Genomic DNA, 26187 nt, shown 5'->3' on the forward strand with positions numbered 1-26187 from the left:
AAGGATCCCACCCACCCTGCTCTTGGACTATTTGTCCTTCTCCCATCAGGAAGGAGGCTACGTAGCATCCACACCAGGACCACCAGACTCAAAAACAGTTACTTTCTCCAAGCAATGAGGCTGATCAATACTTCCACCCTCCACACCCCTCACCACCACTACTTTATCATTTCCTGTCAGAATCATCTTATATAGCTTCTCCTTACCAAGCGTCACTTCATGGACATACATACAATCTATTGATGTATATAAGATATGCATTTATATTTATTGTGTTTTTTATATTGTGTTCTTTATCTTGCTGTGTTTTTTTGTGCTGCATCAGATCCAGGGTAACAATTATTTCATTCTCCTTTACACTTGTGTACTGGAAATTACATCAAACAATCTTGAATCTTGAGATGATCCTGGTTATCGGTCCCCTTGATTCAACTGATGCAATACTAATTTATGGAGAAATAATTTGATTTGCCATTTGCAAAATAAAATTGCTGTGACTCGCTGCTATTCCATGAAGCACCTTGTCCATAAATTATGATTTCAGGGGTCTATATGGGGTCATAATTTAGACATTAATACTAAGTATGGAGTAGCGGACCGCACGACCCAATTTACATCGGTGGTGTGCAAGTGGAACAGGTCAAATGCTTTAAGTTCCTCAGGGTCAATATCACAAATGACCTGACTTGGTCCAACCAAGCAGAGTCCACTGCCAAGAAGGCCCACCAGCGCCTTTACTTCCTGAGAAAACTAAAGGAATTTAGCCTGTCCCCTAAAACCCTCACTAATTTTTATAGATGCACTGTAGAAAGCATTCTTCTAGGGTGCACCACAACCTGGTATGGAAGTTGTCCTGTCCAAGACCGGAAGAAGCTGCAGAAGATCGTGAACACGGCGCAGCACATCACACAAACCAATCTTCCATCCGTGGACTCACTTTACATCGCACGCTGTCGGAGCAGTGCTGCCAGGATAATCAAGGACACGACCCACCCAGCCAACACACTTTTCGTCCCTCTTCCCTCCGGGAGAAGGCTCAGGAGCTTGAAGACTCGTACGGCCAGATTTGGGAACAGCTTCTTTCCAACTGTGATAAGACTGCTGAATGGATCCTGACCTGGATCTGGGCCGTACCCTCCAAATATCGGGACCTGCCTCTCGGTTTTTTTGCACTACCTTACTTTCCATTTTTCTATTTTCTATTTATGATTTATAATTTAAATTTTTAATATTTACTATTGATTTACTATTTATTTACTAATTCAGGGAGCGGGAAGTGCAGAATCAAATATCACTGTGATGATTGTATGTTCTAGTATAAATTGTTTGGCGACATTAAAGTATAAAGTATCTTAGACCCTGGTCAGACCCCACTTGGGGTACTGTGCTCAGTTCTGGTCACCTCACTACAGGAAGGACGTGGAAACCATAGAAAGGGTGCAGAGGAGATTTACAAGGATGTTTCCTGGATTGGGGAGCAGGCAGAATGAGAATAGGTTGAGTGAACTCGGCCTTTTCTCCTTGGAGCAACGAAGGATGAGAGGTGACCTGATAGAGTTGTACAAGATGATGAGAGGCATTGAGTGTGTGGATAGCCAGAGGCTTTTTCCCAGGACTGAAATGGCTAGCACGAGAGAGCATAGTTTGAAGGTGCTTGGAAGTAGGTACAGAGGAGATGTCAGGGGTAAGTTTTTTACACAGAGAGTGGTCAATGCGTGGAATGGGCTGCCAGCGGCGGTGATGAAGGCAGAAACGATAGGGTCTTTTAAGAGGCTCCTGGATGGATACATGGAGCTCAGAAAAATAGAGGGCTATGGGTAAGCCTAGGTAGTTCTAAGGTAAGGAAATGCTTGGCACAGCTTTGTGGGCCAAAGGGCCTGTATGTTTATCGCCAGATGTTTAGCCACAATGATTTGATTTTGGCAGGTTACATGTTGGGAAAGGCATGTTTGAGTGATCACACCATGTCTGTGCAGAGCTTCTACTTGGATCGAGAAGCACCTGGCGATGCAGTTCATAAGTTTACCCAAGTGCATACATTAAGGTTTGTTCAATTGGATTAATATTTCCTTTGGCTTTACAAGTGATGAATATAAAGTTCTACAGTTTTTTTAAAGGCATACTTTCATTACAGAGCAGAGACCATAAATAACAGAACATAAAACATTTCAACACAGCAGAGGCCCTTCGGCCCACAATGTTGTGCTGACCTTTTAACCTACTCTAAGATGAATCTGTTACACTTCTGGGAGTGCACATCACACACAACTTCTCATGATCCCAGAACACATCCTACATAGTCAAGAAAGCTCACCAACGCCCCTACTTTTTGAGGAGAGCTGGACTTTGTACATCCATACTCACCTCATTCTACAGATGCACAAGTAGAGAGCATCTTAACAGACTGCATCACTGTTAGGTACAGAAGTTGCACTTCGATGGAGAGGAAGGCTATACAGTGTGTAGTAAGAACTCCCCAATGCATCACGGGCACCTGCCTACCCTCCGTCAAGGACATATTCAAATTTTCAAAGTACATTTAATATCAAAGTACATATATGTCACTGCATTTGTTTTCTTGCAGGTATACTCAATAAATCCATAATAGAACAATAACCATCAATGAAAAACTGAAAAAAGAAAGAAATAATAATAATAAATAAGCAATATCGAGAACATGAAGAGTTCTTGAAAGTGAGTCCATTGGTAGTGAGAACATTTCAATGATGAGTCAAGTGAAGTTGAATGAAGTTATCCCCTTTGGTTCAAGAGCCTGATGGTTGAGGGGGTAATAACTGTTCCCAAACCTGGTAGTGTGAGTCCTGAGGCTCCTGTACCACCTTCCTGATGGCAGCAGCAAGAAGACAGTATGTCCTCGGTGGTGGGAGTCCCTGATGATGGATGCTGCTTTCCCGTGACAATGTTTTGTGTAGATGTGCTCAGTGGTGGGGAGGGCTTTACCCATGACGGACTGGGCCAATATCCACTTCTTTTTGTAGGATGTTCCATTCAAGGGCATTGATGTTTCCATACCAGCCTGTGATGCAGCCAGTCAATTAACTCTCCAAACATCTATAGATGTTTTTCAAAGTTTTAGATGTCATGCAGAATCTTTGCAAGCCTCTAAGGAAGTAGAGGTGCTGCTGTGCTTTCTTCGCAATTGCACTTGCATGCTGGGCCCAGGACTGATCCTCGGAAATAATAACATCGAGGAATTTAAACTTGCTGACCCTCTCCACCTCTGATCCTCCGATGAGGACTGGCTCATGGACCCCTGGTTTCCTCCTCCTGAAGTCTATAATCAGCTCCTTGGTCTTGCTGACATTGAGTGAGATGTTGTCTTTATGACACCACTCAGCCAGATTTTCAATCTCCTTCCTATATGCTGAATCGTCACTACCTTTGATTCGGCCTACAATGGTGGTGTCAGCTGCAAACTTGAATATGGCATTGGAGCCATGGTTAGTCACACAGTCAAAAGCATAAAGCAAGTAGAGCAAAATGTAATTGATGATCCAATTGCACGAGGAGGTATTGAGATCAAGGTCTTGAAGCTTATCAATTACTTTTGAGGGGATGATGGTATTGAATGCTGAGCTGTAGGAGAGGATCCAGGTCACTTCTCAGGCAGGAGTTGATATGTTTCATCAGCAACCTCTTAAAGTACTTCACCACTGTGCTACTGGATGATAGTCAATGAGGCAGGTCACCACCTGCTTCTTAGGCACCAGTATTATTGAAGCCTGCTTGAAGCAGGTGGATAACTGCCGAAGGGAGAGGTTAAAGGTCTCAGTAAACACTCCAGCCAGTTGAGTAGCACAGGTTTTCAGTACTTGGCCAGGTACCCTGTCTGAGCCGTTGATTTACGTTTAGTCCGGAATTGGCATTTTGCCCATGATTGGCACTTCGACTTTCTGGAGATTGTACCTGGACCTCTTGTATCTTCTTATTCACTAGACCTGAATGCCTCTGATCTGGCCATCAGCAGGTTGTGGATATCTTGGTTTTATGGGGATACACTTGTCTACATCTGTTTTAATAAAGTCCGTGACAGTCATGATGTATTCATTCAGATCTACAGACAAGTCTTTGAACACGACTTAATCTATCGGTTCAATGCTCCTCTCCTCCTGTGATCACCTAATCTCTGGAGTTTTGCCCGTTACCCTCTGCCTGTATGCAGGTAGGAGAAGGATAGCCAAGTGTTCTGATTTACCGACATCCAGTCTGGGCATGGAATGCTAGGCATTCCTTATCTTAGTATAACAGTAGTCTAGTGTGTTGGGACCACTGGTGCTAGTAAGCTGATGGTAATTGGGCAGAGGTTTCTTCAAACAAGTCTGGTTGAAGTCTTGACTACGAATTGAAATGCATCAGGGTGGACTGTTTATTGTTTGGTGTCGTATCTCAAGCACCATCAGCATCGGCTGCTGGTAATATGTAAACATACTGTTTTTTCAGAAAGATGCTGGAAAAGGGCCAGAATCATCACAAGGGTTCCAACACAGCCTGCTCATGGACTGTTTATCCCACTCCCATTAGGGAGGAGGCTACTTAGCATCCACACCAGGACCACCAGACCCAAGCAGTAAGGCTGATCAACATCTCCACCCCACCCACTTTATTTTTCCCATCACTCACCTTATGTCACTTTATGGACATACAATCAATTTATGTATACAAGACATCTTATGTATTTATGTTTATTATGTTTTATTATTATATTCTTTATCTTTTGTGTTTTTTTTTGTGTTGCATCAGATCTGGAGTAGCAATTATTTCATTCTCCTTACACTTGTGTACAGAAAATAACATTAAACAATCTTGAATCTGTTGAGACTTTACATTCACTTCCTCCCCGACTGCACTTTTAATCTGTAATAACAGATCTCCAGGAAAATAGTAATCGGAATTTACAAAGCCAAAACGGGTTTACAAAAAAAGTTTTACATGGAATGCAAGACTTCCCTGCTGTAGCCTTCCTCCACCTTCACTGTCATTGTAATGTGTCATCATCTTCTACTAGCTCCACCGTTGAGGTCTTTGTCTGGAACCTCCCCCTTGACCTCACCACTATGGGTGACCCTACCAGGAGCTAAGCACCAGATGGCTAATTAAATTAAAGGCATCCGTTAGTCTTGCGAGACCATGGATCTACGCCTGGAAAGTCTTCACTCTCCAGGGCGCTGGCCTGGGCAAGGGTGTATGGAAGACCAGCAGTTGCCTATGCTGCAAGTCTCCCCTCTCCACGACACCAATGTTGTCCAAGGGAAGGGCATTAGGACCCATACAGCTTGGCACCAGTGTCGTCGCAGAGCAATATGTGATTAAGTGCCTTGCTCAAGGACAGAACACGTTCCCTTGGCTGGGGCTCGAACTCACGACCTTCAGGTTGCTAGTCCAAAGCCTTAACCACTTGGCCACGTGCCCACACTCCAGATGGCTAAACTCCAGATGGAATCGCTCTTGGGATCTCAGGGACTCACTAGCCTCTCCTCTGAAGTAGAATAGATAATGAGGGAAACAAAGGACGTGGTGTATTTTGAATTTTAGATAGCTCTGAATAACATCCCACACAAGGGGATGATCAACATGGTTACAAAGAGGTGGAACTGGGATAAATATACAGATACAGACTGAGAATTGGTATCTGACAGAAAGCATGGAATTAAAATAAATGGATGATTGTCAGGTGTGCAGGCTGTGATGAGTTTGCAAGAATTTGGAACTTGAACCTCAGTTTTTCAGAATCAATGATTTGGCTAGATCACAAGATCACAAGACAAAGGAGCAGAAGTAGGCCATTCGGCCCATCGAGTCTGCTCCGCAGCTCCCCACATGAGCTAAACTATTCACCCATCTAGTTCTAATTTTTGGCTTTTTCCCCATATCCCTTGATACCCTGACTAATCAGATACCTGTCAATCTCCTCCTTAAACACCCTCAATGATCGGGCCTCCACAGCTGTATGTGGCAACGAATTCCACAAATCCACGACCCTCTGGCTAAAAAAATTTCTCCTCATCTCTGTTTTAACTGGGTACCCTCTAATTCTAAGACTATGGCCTCTCGTCCTGGACTCACCCCCCAAGGGAAACAACCTTTCCACATCTACTCTGTCCAACCCTTTTAACATTAAGGCTAAGAGTGAATTATTTCCAAGTTAACCAACGGTACTAAATTAGTGGGAATCCAAATACAATGTCGAGATTTCAAAGGGATATGAACAAGATGAGTAAATGGATGAGAACATAATACAGTATATATTGTGGGAAAATATGGATCCATCCACCTTGCTGCACAGAGCAGAAAGGTGGTGGAAGACTGGGTAGTGTTAATGTTCAAAGGGTCCTAGGTGTATATAATCACATCCTTGTCGCTCTAAACACCCAGCCAACATCCAGCTGCAGCAGAGTTTAGAAAAACTGAGGAGATCTCATCAAAACATTTATATTGTTTGGATTGGCAAGTCAGAAACAGGGAAGATGCTTCCCTGGCTAAAGAGTTTCGTACCAGGGAATGCAGTTGCACAGGAAGGGGAAAGAGGACTATTGTGAGGAGAAATTTCTTCAGAGGATGGTGAACATTTGGAACACTCAACTCCAGAGGGCCTTGGCAGCTCAGTGACTGTGTTCATTCAAAACAGCTCATTGGATATTAACTGAATCAAGAGATGAGAGATAGTACCAGAACTGGGTGTGAGGTAGAAGATCAAGTAGGAATCTAATGAATGGCAGAGCTGACTTGTTCCAATGGTCCTCTCCTGCTTCTATTTCTAATCATGTTATGTTCTAACCACATGAGATACAAATCTTTAGCATAATGAGTAAGGCAATCGGTATCACCACAATACTTCAAGTTATCACAGGAAACATTTATTTTTCCCACCTTAGTCCATGTAAATGCTATGACTTCTGGTGCGGTGCCCTTAAGGAGTGGTAGAGACTTGTCTATTTATTTCCTTCATCTTCCCACTACATTGTCCCCGAGGTCTCAAGGGGAACCTTGTCAAGTGTCTTACTAAAATCCATATACACCACATCCACCAAGACATTGAATAAAAACAAGTGCAAGCCAAGCAAAATGTGGATCATTGTTTTTATTCAATATCCACTTATACTGTCTACTCTTCCATGGGTAATAATAACTAGCAGGAACTGCATACATCACTAACACAGATCAAGGAAAAAAAATCTAACATCCATCCACATTTTGATTGGCAAAAGCAATGACCAAAGGAGCCCATTGACCTATTGTACACAAAATTTACACATACATTTGTAGTCTTTTTGCATAGTGCTTAAACTGCCTGTATATTACTGCACAATTTTTCAAAAAAATTTGAAGTCCATCAATTTGCACCAATTCAATGGTAACAGATAATTTACTAGATTCCACACTTTTTATGGCAGGCTGTTCACGAATACCCATTGATCATACAAAAAAAAACAAACAGAAAATGCTAGATGTGCACACAAATATAAACTCCAAAAATAAAGAATATTCCTTTAAGAATGCTGAAATAATAATATTCTTCCTAGTTCAAATGTTGATGTGCACTTCTGACTTTCACATATCCACCACTGTCTTTTTTTCATTTTTATCCAACATCTGAAACTGGAGTCATTAATCAATCACAAACATGGAACCATATTGCACAATAGCTCTTCAGTTAACTGGAATACACAACCAAACTATTCCTGCAAAGATGAACATTGTGAGCAGTTTTCGGCCCCTTATCGAAGAAAGGATGTGCTGCCATTGGAGAGGATCCAGAGGAGGCTCACGAGAATGATCCTGGGAATTAAAGGATTAATAAATAAGGAGAGTTTGGTGACTCTGGTTTCAATGAGATTGCCGTTCATTCATCTAAACTAGGGATCCCAACCTTTTGTATGCCGTTAAGCAAGAGGTCCGTGGACCCCAGGTTGGGAAACCCTGTTCTAAACTCCGCCTGCACTCACTAGAGTTCAGAAGAATAAGGGGGTGGAATCTCATTGAAACCTATCAAATATTGAAAGGCCTAAAGTGGACGTGGAGAAGATGTTTCCAATAGTGGGAGAGTCTAGGATCAGAGGGCACAGCCTCAGAACACAAGGACATCCTTTTAGAGCAGATATGAGGAGGAATTTCTTTAGCCAACAGGTTGATAGGTTCTTGATTAATAGGGCATCAAAGGTTACGGGGGTGGGGGGGGAAGGAGGCAGGAAAATTAGATTGAGAAGGTTAATAAATCAGCCATGATGGAATAGGGGAGAAGACTCAATCGGTCAAATAGCCTAATTCTACGCCCGTATCTTATGGTCTTATATACAGATGGAAGATAAAACTCACACTTAGTTTTAAATAGTTTTAAATACGTTTTATTTGTAATTTTGCTTAAAATCATGCCGTTTACGGTGAAATAGAAAGTAAAAACTGTATTTTAGGAGAAGAAGATGGGAGCCACAAGACAGTTGCACCTGCCAGTAGTCCTTTACACCTCTGGGCAGAAACAAACATGTATTTATTTCTGCTTCAGTCTATGTTTTAACCATACAAAATGAAATGCAGATCAAAGTTAGTAACTAATAGTTCGTATTCATTTTCAGTATGACAACTTGCAGATCCAAACTTTGATTTTAGTCCATATGTTCAGGGGGAACTAAGATCCTTGGATTCTCTCGGTTTCCTTGGGCTCCTCCTTTACTGAATTTTTCTGTCCAGTAGCAGCTTCATTCTGTTGTTTCAAGTATTGCCCCAGCAAAGTCGTGAGGAGCACGGGACCATTGTTCAGGAGCTGATATGTCTGCGATGTCATCTGAGTCAGCCCACTTACAACCTCCCCACGGATGACCTGCAGTCCTGGGAGCGTGGAATATTTAACAACTCCCTGCTTGCTAAAGAGGGCATCTTCAATACAGGCACCTACGTAGGAAACAAAGAGTACAATCAACAGATATTGCTTTTAATATCTTCTATATCCTGACAAACAAATTTCTGATAGAGAAGAAATGCCAACGACTTCCTCAGTCTACAACAACCTCAGGAAACAAGGAAAAACAAGAACTTTGATGTGATGAAACATCAAGTGCTGAAAAGGGAAGTTATCCTCAAAATGTGACTCCAGGCCACAGAGGGAGAGAGTAAAGCCTGTCCAAAAACTACATAAAAACCTCACAAAACATCCTGGGGGTGGGAGAAGGGGAAAGGGCTCAGCACGATCATCAATGATTTATGATTGTGGAAGGACAAGAGACTAGACTTGAAGAGATTATGGAGATTTCAAAGGATTGTAAGGGGTTACAGAGATGGGAAGGGGCAAGAACATGAAGGGATTCAAAGATTGGGAGAATTTTAAAACTAAGATATTCTAAGATGAGTTCAGAAATCATAAAGCACAGATGTGATGCACAGTTCAGCCTTACAAGGTCACCAATGCTTCATCTTTCAACAATGCTTCATTTATTGTTTGTCTTGTCACAAATTACTTGCACACAGTATTCCAATTTTTGTTTTGTGAGAAGTTTAATTTGCATTTCAATGGAATTACTAATTGCTTCACTTTCTGGGGAGTACTTCTCAAAGAAAAAGACAGACTTCATTCCAGTCACTAAAATTTAGATTCCACAGACTAAATGCAACAGAGATTGATGATCAGGAAACCAAATACAAAACCAAGGTAAATCTTCAAACAGTCTATTCCTTGACACCACTTATTTCTTTATGCAGCAGCCAATGATAAACAAGGGCAGTCAGTAAGAAAGCACAAACAAAATTGGCTGAAATTCTCTACAATTACGTACGACTTCCATCAAAAACAATAGTCCACAAGGTAATTTAGTTTCTGCAACCATCTGCATTTTAACAAGCATGAAAGTTATATGGTGATGTTTGAATACAACATTTTCTGTAGTGGAAAATAAAGCCTTGAAATAAAAAATATGCAAAGTAATGAAACGTGTGAAATTAACTTTATTGATCATTCACAATTTACAAATTGCAAACATTAAAAGCAATTTTCTCTTGCTCTACTATTGTTCTAAAAGAACACTTACCTAGTAAGGTGATCTGAGGTGTGTTGCGCACAATACGGAGTAGCTCTTTTGTTTTGGGCTCCTTACTCACAGCAATGATATTGCGTCCAATAAACAAAGGCAGCAGGTTCTCATACTTGGTCTCTGTTACATATGATTGCAGGACCTGAAATGGAAATAGCTGGAGGTAAAATGTCAGCTTGATCCACATTGTAAAGAAACAATGCACTTGTATTGCAGCTTTTAATATTAAACTAACCAACATTTTGCTCTGATTTTAATAGCTCATTGCACGGGTTCAATCCTGACGGTGTATGGAGTTTGCATGTTCTCTCTATGAATGTGCACGTTTCTCTTCATGCTCTGGTTTCCTTACACATTCTTGCATGGGTTGGCTAATTACTCTGAATGTGTGGATTATAGAATCTGTGAATAGCGATGACGGGTATGTGAAGAGAAAAGGTTGCAGAGAAAATTAATAAGGGAATGCAATTGCTGTGAGCCAGCATATGCCCAGAATCAGATTTATTATCACTGACATAACTGTATGCCATGAAATCTGTTGTTTTGCAGCAACGGTACTATGCAATGCATAAAAAATTACTGTAAGTTACAATAAAAAATATTTTAAAAAGTAGTGGGAAAAAAAGAGGAAAACAGTGAGGTAATGTTCATGGACCTTTAAGAAATATGATGGCAGAGGGGAAGAAGCTGTTCCTAACAGCCCAAACAGCAACCTCCTGCAAGGACGAATGGAATATTGACTATGGAATCTCTATACAAGGTAAAGTGATGCTGCTTTTACCAACAGCCTTTGCTAAGTGCCTCGAAATCAGGAGGTTTATCTGTTCAACTCCCACTCTCCACAAGCACATAATCTTGGCCAACCTTTCAGTGCGGGACCAAAATACAGGACAGGTCTTAAACATACCTTCCTTTAAGCTTTATATCCATTACAAACAGAAAGTGAAATTACCTAAACATATAATCAATGTCTCAAAAAAATCTCACCTGCACGAATGTCTCAGAGCAGGGGACCCCAATCTTTTGCGCACTGCAGACCGGTTTAATATTGACAATATTCTTGCGGACCTTGCGTGCATTCAAGTTCAACAGTGGCGTGACAGGGAATAAGAAAAGGTGCAGCTGACTCATACCGGTTCATATTGCCAAATCATATCGTTTCCTTGCGGCCCGGTAGCACATGCTTGCCGCCCAGTGGTTGGGGACCACTGTCTTAGAGAATTTGTATTGATAAATGTCTATTCTGATCTTTAAAGCAAATCTTTGGAAAAAAAAAAGAGCAGCATGGTAGCCCAGTGTTTAGGGTAAAGTTTACAGCACCAGGGACCTGGGTTCAACTCCTGCTGCTGTTTGTAAGGAGTTTTCTCCAGGTACTCTGGTTTTCTCCCACATTCCAAAGATGAACAGGTTTAGCGTTAGTAAGTTGTGGGCATGCTATGTAAGCGTAGGAACACTTGCGGGCTGCCCCCACCCCACAAACTGATGCTAAACGACACATTTCACTGTGTTTCAATGTACACATAACAAATAAATGCAATCTTTGATTTATAAAATGAATGAAAATCAAACTATTGCGACACCTGTTTAGTGAAAGTACTGCAGTGTCACAGCTGGTAAACTAGTGAGTACGGTCAGGGACAACAAATACAGACAGAGAAGAGCAGAAAGTCACAGAAAAGAGAGGGAGAGGACTGACCAATGCAGGGAAAGAAGAGTTAAATGGCAAGATGACTGTTATTGGGGTATGAGAGGAGGACTTGAAGGAGGAATTAAATATTCCATCCTGCATTCATGCTCAACCATTTAATATGCTCTCTACTGACAACTCACTTCGAGTCCTTTCTTGTTATCTCTTCTTAAGCCCTTCTCTTTATCCCTCAATTCCCTTAACCTCTAAAATCCTATCAATCTTATCTCATATATTCAGTGAGTGAGCTTCCAAATCCTCCTTGGCTGACCCCTTATTTTGAGATGGTGACTCCTGGTTCTTGATACCAAAACTAATGGAAACTTTGAATCTACAGTTATCATATCAAGCCAAAAAATGTTTCTTCTTACACATTTCTGTGAGAATTTCATTCTTCCTAATTCCAGAGTGTATGAGCCTTCTGTGCTAAATATCTCCAGAAACACAAAACCGCTTTCTCAAGAAATATTCTGGTGAACCTCTGTTACATTCCTTGTAATGCAAGCAAAATCTTCCTTAGATCGGAAAATCAGACCTGTACAATGTTCCAGATTTGGTACCCCTCGGGGCTAATATAATTAGAGCCAAACGTTTCTCTCTGTGTACTCAAATGATCTTGCAGAAAGGCCAATATACCATTTATCCTTCTAACTGTTTGCTCCATTTATGTTAACTTTCAGCACTGTATCTACTTTAGATGTTTTTACAGGGTGGATGTATAGAGAATGTTTGCCCTTGTGGGAGTGTCTAGGACCAGAGGGTATAATTTGAGAATGAAGGTCACTTATTTAAGATTGAAATAAGGAGGACTTCTTCCTGCAGAGGTTTTAACTTTTGAATTCTCTACCCTTGACAGCAGTGGAGGTGGAGTGTCACTGAATGTACTCAAGGACAAGATGGACAGACTGTTGAACTATAAGGGGGTTAGGCAGGTAAAGGAGAGAGTGGGAAAGTCAATCAGTCATGATTTTACTAATAGCAGAGCAGGTTTGAGAGGCCAAATGGCCTTCTGCTCTTATGCTTCCATGCAAGTTTTGATCTGAATTAACAGGTCCAAATCAGACAACTCAGTGCAGACTGGCATTAAGCAAGGATTTCTCACCATCCCAACAATTTCCTCAATCTTTATGGCTGCAACACTGCACCTCATCTCTGTGAAGTTTCCTGCTGGAATCGAGATAATTTAAAGGTCAAATGGGGAACCATTCATTTACATTGCTTCTACTCCATGACAAGTTCACCTTGCTACAGAATGCAACTTATACTGCTACAGTATGTGTGGAGGCCAGGAGTTGGAAGTCCAAGTCATTAATGAATAATTCATTGCAGCACAAGAGTGAATGTGCCTTACACTCAATACACATAAAACAAATGTCCCCCACCAAACTGTCCCTATTGCTCAAAACTGCAGCCCACCAATAAAAACCCATGGTGACACCCTAGAAAATATGAACTACTTCCCATATCTTACAATCAACTTTACAATGATGGCAGATGTTGTTGCTAAAATTCAAAGTTTAAAGATTCATCTGTCACCGGTATATCGAAACATACAGTGAAATGCATAGTTTGCGTCAATGACCAACACAGTCCGAGGATTGTGCTGGGGCAGCCCGCAACTGTCACCACGCTTCCAGCGCCGGAACAGTATGCCCACAATTTACTAACGCTAATCCAAACACCTTTCAGAACCAAAGTACCTGAAGGAAGCCCACGCAGTCATGGGGAGAACATACAAGCTCCTTACAGACAGTGTGAGAATGGAATGCTGATCGTGATCACTGGTGCTGGAAAGTGTTACACTACTTGGTACGCTACCGTGCTGCCCACAGCAGTGCTTCAGCAGTCCTTGGTCATCTTAGGAAAAGAATGTTTGAAGATCCAGACTTAAACATGTCACTAATCTCACAGTCCATTGGGCAGGAGTGATCCCTATCCTTGTAAGGTTACCTAAATTAGACATCCCGAGGCATTGGAGAGTGACCAACAATACTGTCCCTACAGAATCCTCCACTCCACTGGCAGAATAAAAAACCATCTTCTCCCAGGCTAACAAAATTACATCTGAAGCTGATTCTGTTGGGCAGGCCACACTGTACACAAGTTGAACAAGCATATTTCCAAAACAGACAGCTTTGACTGAGAAGACAGGGGAACAATTCAAAGATATTCTTGCAGCTTCCTTGAAAAAGTAGGAAGGCATTGTTGGCTAGAAAGAACTACAATCTACAAATCAGCGAACAGAAATGAGGCAAGGGCGGTGGAAACAGACAAAGCAAAAGTGTTCTTGTCATGCAGTTGCAGGAACGCAGGCGGCCATTTTCTGAGACTGTTCTTGTAACCACCATTTTGTGAACTGGTTCTTGCTTTAGGATAGCTTAATCAGAGCAAATGAACATGGACAGAGTTTCTGCTGATGATCTGCTAAACCTGAGACCATTCTCAGATAAGAAGCTCAAAGATAAGAAAATCTGCAGATGCTGGAAATCAAAGCCACACACACAAAGTACTGGGGGAACTCAGCAGGCCAGGCAGCATTTATGGAAAAGAGTAAACAGCTGACATTTCGGTATGAGATATTGACTGTTTACTCTTCCATAGAGGCTGCCTGGCCTGCTGAGTTCCTCCAGCATTTTATGTGCTTTGCTCAGATAAGAAGCTGTTTATTATGTAAAGTGGAAGGCATGCAGAAGGAACAGCCTGCAATCTGGTCTTCTGGGTCCAGTGTTTGGCTGACCTGGTTAGACAGGTTTGAACCAATCTAAGTTGGACAGAACAAAAAACACAAGGCTGAAGGAAACAGCCATAAAGCTTGGGCCACTTCCAATGAGAAGCTGACACAGGTCAGTCAGATGATCTTGAGTCAACAAAATGGAAAGATAATAGATTGACCCGATAAGGAAAAGAATAAGAATGGAGGATTTTGGGAGCACAGACAGCAACAACTCTGCGGAGACCAACCATTGCAGAAGTGGATGACCCCACATCAGAGATGTGGGGACTACAGTACATTAGGATCAAGAAAAATGCCTGGACAGTGATAATCTCCTTTTCCCGGGTATTAATTTTTCTCTTCTTTGACTGTTCGTGGAGGGCCAGGGAAACCTAGAGAGTGTGCACACAGGTATTCAGTTGGGTAAATTCATGTGGTTGTGAACTGAGCCAATAAAGGCACTTGTCAGTAAATACCGATTCTCTCCATGCCTAACTGATCATCATTACTATTGGGGGTTAATATTCTTGTAACAGCACTTGTCGTTATTTTCTCAATGGATACAGTGCTAGAGGCAAGGTCCCATTGCCTCAGTCAAATACTTTTCTCCAGAAGTTGGGGAAGCAACTGTTTCTGGGATTAGAACCAAGCTTTCATACTTCTACCTTCATACCTCTGAAAAGGCTTGCATATGGAGAGTTATGGATCTTCTGAGAGCTGATACTTTCTAGAGGAGTGAGAAAATAAACTCAGAGGCCACTTTATTAGGTACACCTGCTCGTTAATGCAAATCAGCCAATCATGTGACAACAACTCAATGCATAAAAGCATACAGGCATGGTCAAGTGGTTCAGACCGAACATCAGAATGGAAAAGAAATGTGATCTAAGTGACTTTGACCATGGAATGATTGTTGGTGCCAGATCTTGGGGGGGGGGGGGGGGGGTTGGAAATGAGCATCTCAGGAACTGCTGACCTGGAATTTTCAAGCACAACAGTCTCTAGAGTTTATAGAGAATGGTGCAAAAAAACATCCAGTGAACAACAGTTCTGTAGGTGAAAATGCCTTGTTAATGAGAAAGGTCTCAGGAGAATGGCCAGACTAGTTCAAGCTGACAGGAAGGCAATAGCAACTCAAATAACCACATGTTACAACAGTGGTGTGCAGAAGAGCATCTCTGAATGCACAACACGTTAAACCTTGAAGTGGATGGAGTACAGCAGAAGACCACGAACTTACACTCAGTGGCCACTTTATTAGCTACAAGAAGTACCTAATAAAGTGATCACTGAGTGTACATTTAGGAGGAATTCTAACGAATAATCAAAAAGGGTCTGGTGAAACAAGTATTACTACCTAGTCCAAAGCAATTCAATGAATGTGTTCAATAATAGAATGACACAAATAAATACAAACCCTATTAGGGAAAAACTTCATGCGAATATCATGTTTTAGCATTCGATGTCGAAGTAGCTTTAGTTCCTCAGAATTAATGGAGTTGTTCTGAAAAACTGCAATCATTTTATTCTCGCTGAATGCTTTTTCAACATCACGCCGTATCAGTTTCTCTAAGGCAGATGGCTAGAAGAGAAATTGATGAACATTATCCTTTGTGTCTTATTGATTAAAAGCAACCAACAAAATGCTGTTACATGCAGGAAAGAGACAGATCCTATTGTAAGTGTTCAGTCGTTGTTTAACCATTAGCCTTTGTCATCATTACTTTATGAAACTGACAGCACTTTCTGTAACTGCACAGTAAAATGCAGCAATCTGGATGCTATTGTCAGTGTTATGCTTCTCCTCCATTATATCTGCAGCATTTTCTAGATAAACTGAATACAATTTCAGTAGTTTGAAAGGGATTTCACATTCATGTAAATTCCTATAAAGTTCACTGAAAATGAGTGAGGTGTAATTGATAAGAGATAATTACTCAATAACATCACTGGCCTTGAAATTTTACTTTCTTTGTGCACCATCCAATATCTCCAAAGTCACACAACATTTAAACAAAATCTCCTATATTCCAACTTTCTCCTAATCTGCAAGAATGCCCCAACCTTCACTGAGGAAATGTTTGCTTCTTGGTTTGCTGTCTTATAAAATTTTAATTAGCTTGAGCATGATTGCTCTTCCTGGATACCACAGATCTCTCATAGCTGGCATTGACTATAATGGACATCAGTGAAGGTGGATGGGGGTGAACATGGGAAGCACACATCACTGGCTCCATTCAAACACTGAATAGATTCAGGGCTAGGGATTATCACTTCACTTCATGACCTGGATAAAACCAGGATGAATCTGTTTAAACAGTTCTGTAATGTAGCTATGGAATATTATCATAAATGTCTGTGAATAACACACTATTTCATCAGTGCTGTTGTCATGAACACTGATTTATTTTCCCCTCTTTGTTTCACGAGCATGAAGAACAATCAATGTATTTTTACATGTGTGCTAACCAGGCACAGTTAATTCACATCCTTACCCCACTAATAAAGTTCCATTTAAGATTTTAATCAGATTTCTGTAAATCTGCTGTTGTTCCACAGTACTGTAAGACAATGCAGTCTTTGTTATTTTTATTTCCTACATCAATTATGCTCATAAATGGTCTCTGGTGGCATAAATCCAATGAGAGAACTGCACATACATGCACAGATTTCAATGGATTAATGTCTTCTCTCTCCACTCTATTCGAAAGGAATATTTTCCCCAAGAATTTTCTTTAGAAGGAAATATTGCATCTTCAATGTAAAAGATTTATGACAGAGAAATTCACATTGTTCAGGTGTAACATTTAAACAATTCCTTGATTGTACCTGAGACAGCAGATAAAGCCAAGTTTGTATTGCTTTCAAATTTATATAAGTGACATAATCAAAGGACATTAAGTGAACAGCTCTCAATTATATATTAAATTCTATTTTCTCATCAATATGACAATATTCCATATAAAGCACACAAATGGACAAGGCCTCATCTCCACAAAAGCCTCCCCAATATCAATTATGTTTTGCCAGTGATGAAATGCCAAGCGCCTCTTCTTCTACCTCCTCTGGGCAACAGTTTAAGGCATTGAGCAGTATCAGCAACATATCCACAAACTGCAAAGACTGCTGTTTTTCAAGAATTGAGTGGAATGGGAAGCAGACCTGCACAGCTTTTGTTAAAAAGGACTACATGAAATAAAAAATTCTTTGGTCCATGAAAAATATACTTCATTTCAAGATTAAGCGTGACAAAGCTTGGCACACCATGGAGGAAAAGAAAGGTTAATTAAAACAAAATGCATGCCCATTAAATGTCTTCACCTCTTGAACCTCCTGCCGCTTGGGTTTAATGCACCTTTCTGGGATAGCAGGCTTTAGTGGGATATATTCTGTGACAGCCAACAGCTTCTGGCGCAGTATGTGCATGGGCTTGCGGTGTCGTGTAACTGCTTTAGACCCATGGCGCACAATAAGTTGGAAAGGAAGCCACCCTTTAAAACAAAAAGAATTTCAGCTTATTAAACTGCTCAAAAAGATAAATATTTGCACATCAAGTTTTGTTTAAACCTTCAAGTAGTCAGCACAAAGTTAGTGGGGCATTAAATTCAGGCATCTCCAGAAGTAAAGGGATGGCAGGACCAGGAAAAGGAAAAACTATCTTTAAACACTATCAGACTGGATCACCACCAAAAGAGCAGAGACCTAAGGGTGCAGATGCTGAAATCTGGAGCAAACAATATACTCCTGGGAGAATTCAGCGAATCAAACAACATTTGTGAAGGCAAAGCGATCATTAACTTTACCGGAGAGACATGATGCAGCACTCAACCCAGCCACTACAGATGTTGCTCGTCTTACTGAGTTCTTCTTCCTACTGGGGCATAGGCCGCCAACAGCAGCTCACCAGAGTCTTCTGTTTTGGGCCGAAAAGATTGCTAATCGGCCCTGTGGATTCCACTTTCACCACACAACTTCATACATCTGCTACGTGAAGATCCTTCATCTCCCAGGCTCTGGGTTTTAACTAGACAGTGCTGCTAGCCCCACGCCCAACCCTCCTCCTTTCACAGCCGGGCTTGCGACCATCCATGGCGGAGTTTTGTTGAGTTCCGCAAGCAGTTTATATCTTTCATCTCCAGAAAAGTTGTGTCATAAGGGGTTGAGGTGGCCAAGTACTTTCTTTTTTAAAATGTCCAAATTAAGAAAATTTTCAGGATCCTACAATCAGAGAAACCTTTTCTCAAAGTCTCTCCAAATCATGCAGGTGCCAAGAACAATTAACTTCAGCTGGCAATTTGAACACACACATGCCAGGTAAACATAAGCAAATTTTCACACAAGGAAGGCAGTGAACATTGGCTAGATGTGGAAAAAAAAATCTTTTACATCTTTCTCCAAATTCTTACCACTAGCAGAGTTCTGCCAGAGAGTAGCTAATTCAGCAAAGACTCGAGATCAACCTCGTTGTATCATTTGATCTTCTTGTGTAATGTTCATTTTTGTTGATCAATGATAACCCATTCTTGATCAAAAGTGGTATGTATGTGGAACACATCATCAAAATTTTAGGAGAATTTAGATGGATTAAAAGGAGTGCAAGATGCACAAAGGAGAATGATCAGGAGTAGGAACATGCTCTGCAGCCTCTTGAACCTTACTTACCATTAAATATGATTATGATCTTTGCTTCAATCCATTCCACTGCCTGATTCCCATAAACCTCAATTTCCTTAAACTCTTTAAAAACTCATCCTGAATATATACAGGGAATTCCAAAGAGCTTCAACTCTCAGAGAAGAAACTGTTTCCTACCTCAGTCTTAAATCAGCAACTCTTTATCCTGAGACTATGTTCAGGGTTCATCCACCAAAGGAAGTATAAAAACAAAATCTGCCCTGACTGACCCTCAAGATCTTATAATTTTACAGGTTTCCCCCGCCATCTGAAGGTGGAGCACTCTTATGAAACGGTTCATAAACCGGAATGTCGTAAAGCGAAGAAGCAATTACCATTAATTTATATGGGAAAAATTTGTGAGCGTTCACAGACCCAAAAAAAACCTACCAAATCATGCCAAATAACACATAAAACCTAAAATAACAGTAACGTATAGTAAAAGCAGGAATGATATGATTAATACACAGCCTATATAAAGTAGAAATACTTTTCCACAGTCATTGCCGCACTGTCCACCGTAGTGAAAATCTCACGCAAGCGCTCTCCAGTAACCTTTAAGCTATGAAGCTGCCAAATCATACCAAATAACACGTAAAGATACACAGCTGATATAAAGTAGAAATAATGTATGTACAGTGTAGTATCACTTACCGGAATTGGGACAGCGCCAAGCACACTGATGATGGTGTGTTAGGCTGAGTCGTCGGAGATTGGGGTGGTGCAGTGGCCCCCACCCTCCGGGCAGCCAACCGATACCAATCCGCAAAGCATGCAGGGGTAAAGCAGTGGCCGGAACGCACCCAGCACATCTTTAAGAAAAAAGCCAAAACAACCAAGCTAATTAATTAGGTGCCGCCCGGCACGTAAGTGTCGGCCCAGATCAGAGGTGAGGCAATCGGCAATCACCTCTGATCTGGGCCGACATTTACATACCGGGTGGCACCTAATTAATTAACTTGTTTATTTCGGCTTTTTTTCTTAAAGATATGCTGGTGCGTCCCGGCTACCGCTGCATTCTTCGCGGGTCAGTATCTGTCCGCGGCCCAGGGGTTGGGGTGGTGGGACACTGGGGTGTCATTTCATCGTCTGTTTCCATTAGGGCAGGCAGGTCATCTTCTGCTATTCTGCCTGCCTCGATGTCAAAAGTCGAGGTTCGGCGTCTGCTGTGGCTGATGTGGAAGACTTGCTTGACTGCTTAGCCTTGCGCATCTTTAGATCATACAGTTCTTTGTAAGCACTCAAACCATCCTGCAAATATGCCCTAAACCGATATACCCTTTCAAAATTAAAGTCGCACTTTATCATTGCAGGGAAAATCTCATGCAGTTGCTTCACGTTCAGCTCCTGGATGACTGCATTCGGTTTCGATTGTTATCCTTTCCTCTTCCAATTGCATCAGCTCTTCATCTATCAGTTCTTGGTCATGAGATGCCAAAACCTCTTCAACATCATCTTCATCAACTTCCACAAGCCAAACTCACTTTGTCCTTACTTCGTTCACCACAATCGAAATGCTTAATTATGTCTAGTTTTACACTAAGTGTAACACCTTTACAAGCTCTTTTAGGCTTTTCCGACACTTCAGAACTCATCTTGCTAACGGCTGCTCACAGGCACGTGTCTAAGCAATGCCAGCTAGAATGCTGTTCCGAATCCGGGGGAAAGTGGCTGCTCGGGGCGCGCGCTGACTTTTATCTCGTGCTGCTTTTCTTGCACACTGCCTTTTTTCATAACAGTGAAAACACCTTCTGTTAGCGAAAACAGGTAACTAATGTAGGTCTTTTTTTCGTAAAGCGAACGTTCGAAAAGCGGGGGGCACCTGTATGCTGCTTACTTTTCATAATATCATTATAGGCACAAATAGGTGCTCATCGTGTATGAAGTGCCAATAGCATTATATTGTTTACTTTTTAACTTGTGTCATAAATGCATCTTATTATGTTAATTTATTTATGATCACATTACTTTATGCATTGTGTGGGAGAGTTCTATCTACTGTGTTGTTCACCTTGGTCCAGAGGAACATCTTTTCTTTTGACAGTATACATGTGCGTGGTTGAATGACAATAAAGTGAACTTGAAGTTGTCTATCATAACTTCTTGGGAAGGTCCTTTGGTCCACTATTTTGTGCAAAGCTAATTCAGCTAATTAAATCAAATTCCTTTCCGCCTGCACACAGTCCACATTCTTTCTTTGCATGTGTGTGTGCCTACCTAAGAGCCTCTTAAACACCTCTATCATATCTGCCTCCACTAGCAGTCCATTCAAGGCATGTTGTGTAAAAAGAATGCCTGCACATATTTATTGAACTTGCCCCCCCCACCATCTTAAATATATGCCCTTTAGTAGTAGATATATTTCAATCCTATGATACTGACGGTCTACTCAATCATTGCCCCTCAGAATACTATAAACTTGTATTTTGTTATCCTGCACATTAATAGAAAATGGATATTTGTAGATGCTCAGGAGTAGATTTTCTAAAGGAAAAACAAAAGATTAAAACTTTTGATCTAGATAAGAAAAATAGAAATAATTATCAAATCAGTTCTGATACAGGATTTTGACCACTGTATCACACATATGCTCATCCAGCATATCAATTGTTACTACAGATTCCTGCTTCTGCAGTCATTAATTAATTTGTTTCGTTAGATGCTTCTTTACACAATCTCTTCCATATAAGTTTCTTCAAATTCCCTTTTTTAAAATTTATTTTTCTTATCCTTTTGAACTTCACATCACAGACTAAGGCTTAGTGTTACTATTTATATTCTAATTCCTCAGTGATGACACTTGATAACACCTAGGGAGAGCATCAAAGCTGGTGGGTAAAGGGCCTTATAAAGTGGGAGCAAAGGGTTGTGGAAGAATGGACATTATTAAGGGAATCTGGGGCAATGGCAAAAGAATAGGGGCGGGGGCACTAACAAGGGGAGCCCCAGAGGGTGCGAGTGGGGAAAAGGGGGCATAATCAAGGCAAGCCCGGGGTGGGAGCGCGGAGCATCGCGGTGGTGGGGGGGGGGCATCATCAAGAGGAGCCGGGGGAACGGGGAGAGAATATGGGCATCAAGGAGAATGCGACGTGGGGATATCATCAAGGGGAAAGGAGGGCGTCATCAAAGGGAGCCCGGGGGAGGCGGAAGCAACATCAAGGGAAGCCCGGAAAAAAGGGATGTCAGGGCCAAAAGTCGGCAGGGACTGGTTGGGAAGACAAGATGTGAGACAATTATGGTGAACCTCTTGTTTAAAGCCTCCAGATCCTCCGCCCCGACGCACACTGCTGCAACCGGCGCCAGCACTCAGACCTACACTCAAGGACAGACGATTCCACTCACCTCTACTATTCAGCAATCGCCCACCAACTGCTGCCATATTTGCCGGGACGCCGCAACAAACCCGCCCGTGATTCGTCAGATTGCAGTACCAGCGGCTAATTGGAGAGCTTCTCCGAACAGACCAATTAGTAGCAAAGGAGGAGAATAGCCAATCAAAACAACGAAGAAACAGCCAATGCCGATCAAGATGCTTCCACCCGTCTTCGGCGCGACCTCAGCGGCTGCGCCCCCTCTGGACCGGTGAGCAAATTGCAGCCCTGAACGAAGGAGGGTGGGGTAATCCGCGCAAAATGCTGGAGGAACTCAGCAGATCAGGTGGCATGGAGACGCATAAACAGTTGACAGTTCAGGGCCGAGACCCTCCATCGGGACTACCTGCAAATCTCCGGGAATGTGTCTGCAGGATCACCTCTGAGTCTCCAAGGAAGTCATGCAGACGCTGAAATCTGGAGCAACAAACAACCTGCCGAGGGCTCAGCAGATCGGGCAGCATCTGTGGGGGGAGAATGAACTGTCAACGTTTCAGGTCTAAACCACATGGGATCCATAACAACTTGGTAGTTTGAATCATGAATAGGCTTGCCAATAGAAGGATGGGGGGGTGGGGGTGGCTGGTGTAGAGAGGGTGAGAACGTTTTGAATTTATTAAAAAGTACATGTTGTTTCATTCATTTAATGTCTTATTTTATATTAAGACAATGGAACTGGAGGGGATGACTGGGCAATGGAGGTGGGATGTGGCCGTTGGGTGGAGCACAGTGAACTGACCTTCGAGCCTACTTCTTCGGCAAGGACTCTCTCACCCCTACCAATGACCCCTTCTCCCGTCTTCAACCCTCCTCCTCTTCATGGATACCCCGCTCTGGTCTTCTGCCTGCTCTGGATCTCTTTATTGCTAACTGCCGACTGGACATCAATCGTCTCGACTTCAGCACACCTTGTTCCAATTCCAACCTCACTCCTTCCGAACGCTCTGCTCTCCACTCCCTCCGCACTAATCCTAACCTTACTATTAAACCTGCCGATAAGCGGGGGTGCTGTTGTAGTCTGGCGTACTGACCTCTACCTTGCCGAGGCACAGCAACAACTAGCTGATACCTCCTCTTATTTACCCCTCGATCATGACCCCACTAAGGAGCACCAGGCCATTGTCTCCCGCACCACCACCGACTTTATCAGCTCAGGGGATCTCCCATCCACTGCTACCAACCTTATAGTTCCCACGCCCCGCACTTCCCGTTTCTACCTCGTACCCAAGACCCATAAACCTGCCTGTCCAGGTAGACCCATTGTCTCAGCTTGCTCCTGCCCCACTGAGCTCATTTCTGCATATCTCGACACTGTTTTATCCCCCCTTGTTCAATCCTTTCCTACCTATGTTCGTGACACTTCTCACGCTCTGAAACTTTTTGATGATTTTAAGTTCCCTGGCCCCCACCGCTTTATTTTCACCATGGATGTCCAGTCCCTATATACTTCAATCCCCCATCAGGAAGGTCTCAAAGCTCTCTGCTTCTTTTTGGATTCCAGACCTAACCAGTTCCCCTCTACCACCACTCTGCTCCGTCTAGCGGAATTAGTCCTTACTCTTAATAATTTCTCCTTTGGCTCCTCCCACTTCCTCCAAACTAAAGGTGTAGCCATGGGCACCCATATGGGTCTCAGCTATGCCTACCTTTTTGTTGGCTTTGTGGAACAATCTATGTTCCAAACCTATTCTGGTATCTGTCCCCCACTTTTCCTTCGCTACATTGACGACTGCATTGGCGCTGCTTCCTGCACGCATGCTGAGCTCGTTGACTTCATTAACTTTGCCTCCAACTTTCACCCTGCCCTCATGATTACCTGGTCCATTTCTGACACCTCCCTCCCCTTTCTAGATCTTTCTGTCTCTATCTCTGGAGACAGCTTATCTACTGATGTCTATTATAAGCCTACTGACTCTCACAGCTATCTGGACTATTCCTCTTCTCACCCCGTCTCTTGCAAAAATGCCATCCCCTTCTCACAATTCCTCCGTCTCCGCCGCATCTGCTCTCAGGATGAGGCTTTTCATTCCAGGATGAAGGAGATGTCCTCCTTTTTTAAAGAAAGGGGCTTCCCTTCCTCCACCATCAACTCTGCTCTCAAATGCATCTCCCCCACTTCACGCACATCTACACTCACTCCATTCTCCTGCCACCCCACTAGGAATAGGGTTCCCCTTGTCCTCACCTACCACCCCACCAGCCTCTGGGTCCAACATATAATTCTCCGTAATTTCCGCCACCTCCAACGGGATCCCACCACTAAGCACATCTTTCCCTCACCCCCTTCTGCTTTCCACAGGGATCGCTCCCTACGCGACTCCCTTGTCCATTCGTCCCCCCCATCCCTCCCCACTGATCTCCCTCCTGGCACTTATCCTTGTAAGCGGAACAAGTGCTACACATGCCCTTACACATCCTCCCTTACCACCGTTCAGGGCCCCAGACAGTCCTTCCAGGTGAGGCGACACTTCACCTGTGAGTCGGCTGGGGTGATATACTGTGTCCGGTGCTCCCGATGTGGCCTATATATTGGCAAGACCTGATGTAGACTGGGAGACCATTTCGCTGAACACCTACGCTCTGTCTGCCAGAGAAAGCAGGATCTCCCAGTGGCCACACATTTTAATTCCACGTCCCATTCCCATTCCAATATGTCTATCCACGGCCTCCTCTACTGTCAAGATGAAGCCACACTCAGGTTGGAGGAACAACACCTTATATTCCGTCTGGGTAGCCTCCAACCTGATGGCATGAACATCGACTTCTCAGACTTCCACTAATGCCCCACCTCCCCCTCGTACCCCACTCGTTATTTATTTATTTATATACACACTTTCTTTTTCTCTCTCTCCTTTTTCTCCCTCTGTCCCTCTCACTATACCCCTTGCCCATGCTCTGGGCTTCCCCCCTCCCCCTTTTCTTTCTCCCTGGGCCTCCTGTCCCATGATCCTCTCATATCCCTTTTGCCAATCACCTGTCCAGCTCTTGGCTCCATCCCTCCCCCTCCTGTCTTCTCCTATCATTTTGGATCTCCCCCTCCCCCTCCCACTTTCAAATCTCTTACTAGCTCTTCCTTCAGTTAGTCCTGACGAAGGGTCTCGGCCCGAAACGTCGACTGTACCTCTTCCTAGAGATGCTGCATTCACCAGCAAATTTTATATGTGTTGCTTGAAATTCCAGCACCTGCAGATTTCCTCGTGTTAACTGACCAGAGTTGTTAACTTTACAACTGGAGGAATGCTGGAGGAACTCAACAGGCCAGGCAGCATCTATGGAAAAGAGTACAGTCGATGTTTTGGGCTGAGATCCTCCATCAGGACTGGAAAGAAAGATGAGAAGTCGGAGTAAGGAGGTGGGGGAGGGGAGGAAGAAATACAAGGTGGCAGGTGATAGGTGAAACCAGGAGAGGGGGAGGGTGTGAAGTAAAGAACTGGGAAACTTATAGGTGAAAGAGATAAAGGGCTGGAGAAGGAGGAATCTGATAGGAGAGGACAGAAGGCCATGGAGGAAAGGGAAGGGAGGGAGCACCAGAGGGAGGTGATGGACAGGTAAGGAGATAAGATGAGAGAGGGAAACAGGCATGGAGAATAGTGAGGGAGAGGAGAGGGGCAAAGTTAGAGAAGTCAATGTTCATGCCATCAGTTTGGAGGTTCCCCAGACGGAATATAAGGTGTTGCTCCTCCAACGTGAGTGTGGCTTCAT

The 26187-nt window shown here is 42.8% G+C and overlaps 1 protein-coding gene across 1 annotated transcript; it reads right to left on the reverse strand.

Moving 5' to 3' along the window:
• Positions 1 to 8209: 8209 nt before the first annotated feature.
• On the reverse strand, positions 8210 to 22568 carry mrpl10 (mitochondrial ribosomal protein L10). Its single transcript, XM_063037281.1, has 5 exons — positions 22457 to 22568; positions 17762 to 17931; positions 15858 to 16022; positions 10038 to 10182; positions 8210 to 8907 (listed from the first exon to the last, which is right to left on the reverse strand). Exons 1-5 carry the CDS (start codon positions 22491 to 22493, stop codon positions 8645 to 8647), a joined length of 780 nt encoding a protein of 259 aa, XP_062893351.1. The 5' UTR covers positions 22494 to 22568; the 3' UTR covers positions 8210 to 8644.
• Between the last annotated feature and the right edge of the window lie 3619 nt (positions 22569 to 26187).

The sequence above is a fragment of the Mobula hypostoma genome, chromosome X1 (assembly GCF_963921235.1).
Source record: "Mobula hypostoma chromosome X1, sMobHyp1.1, whole genome shotgun sequence".
NCBI lineage: Eukaryota > Metazoa > Chordata > Chondrichthyes > Myliobatiformes > Myliobatidae > Mobula > Mobula hypostoma.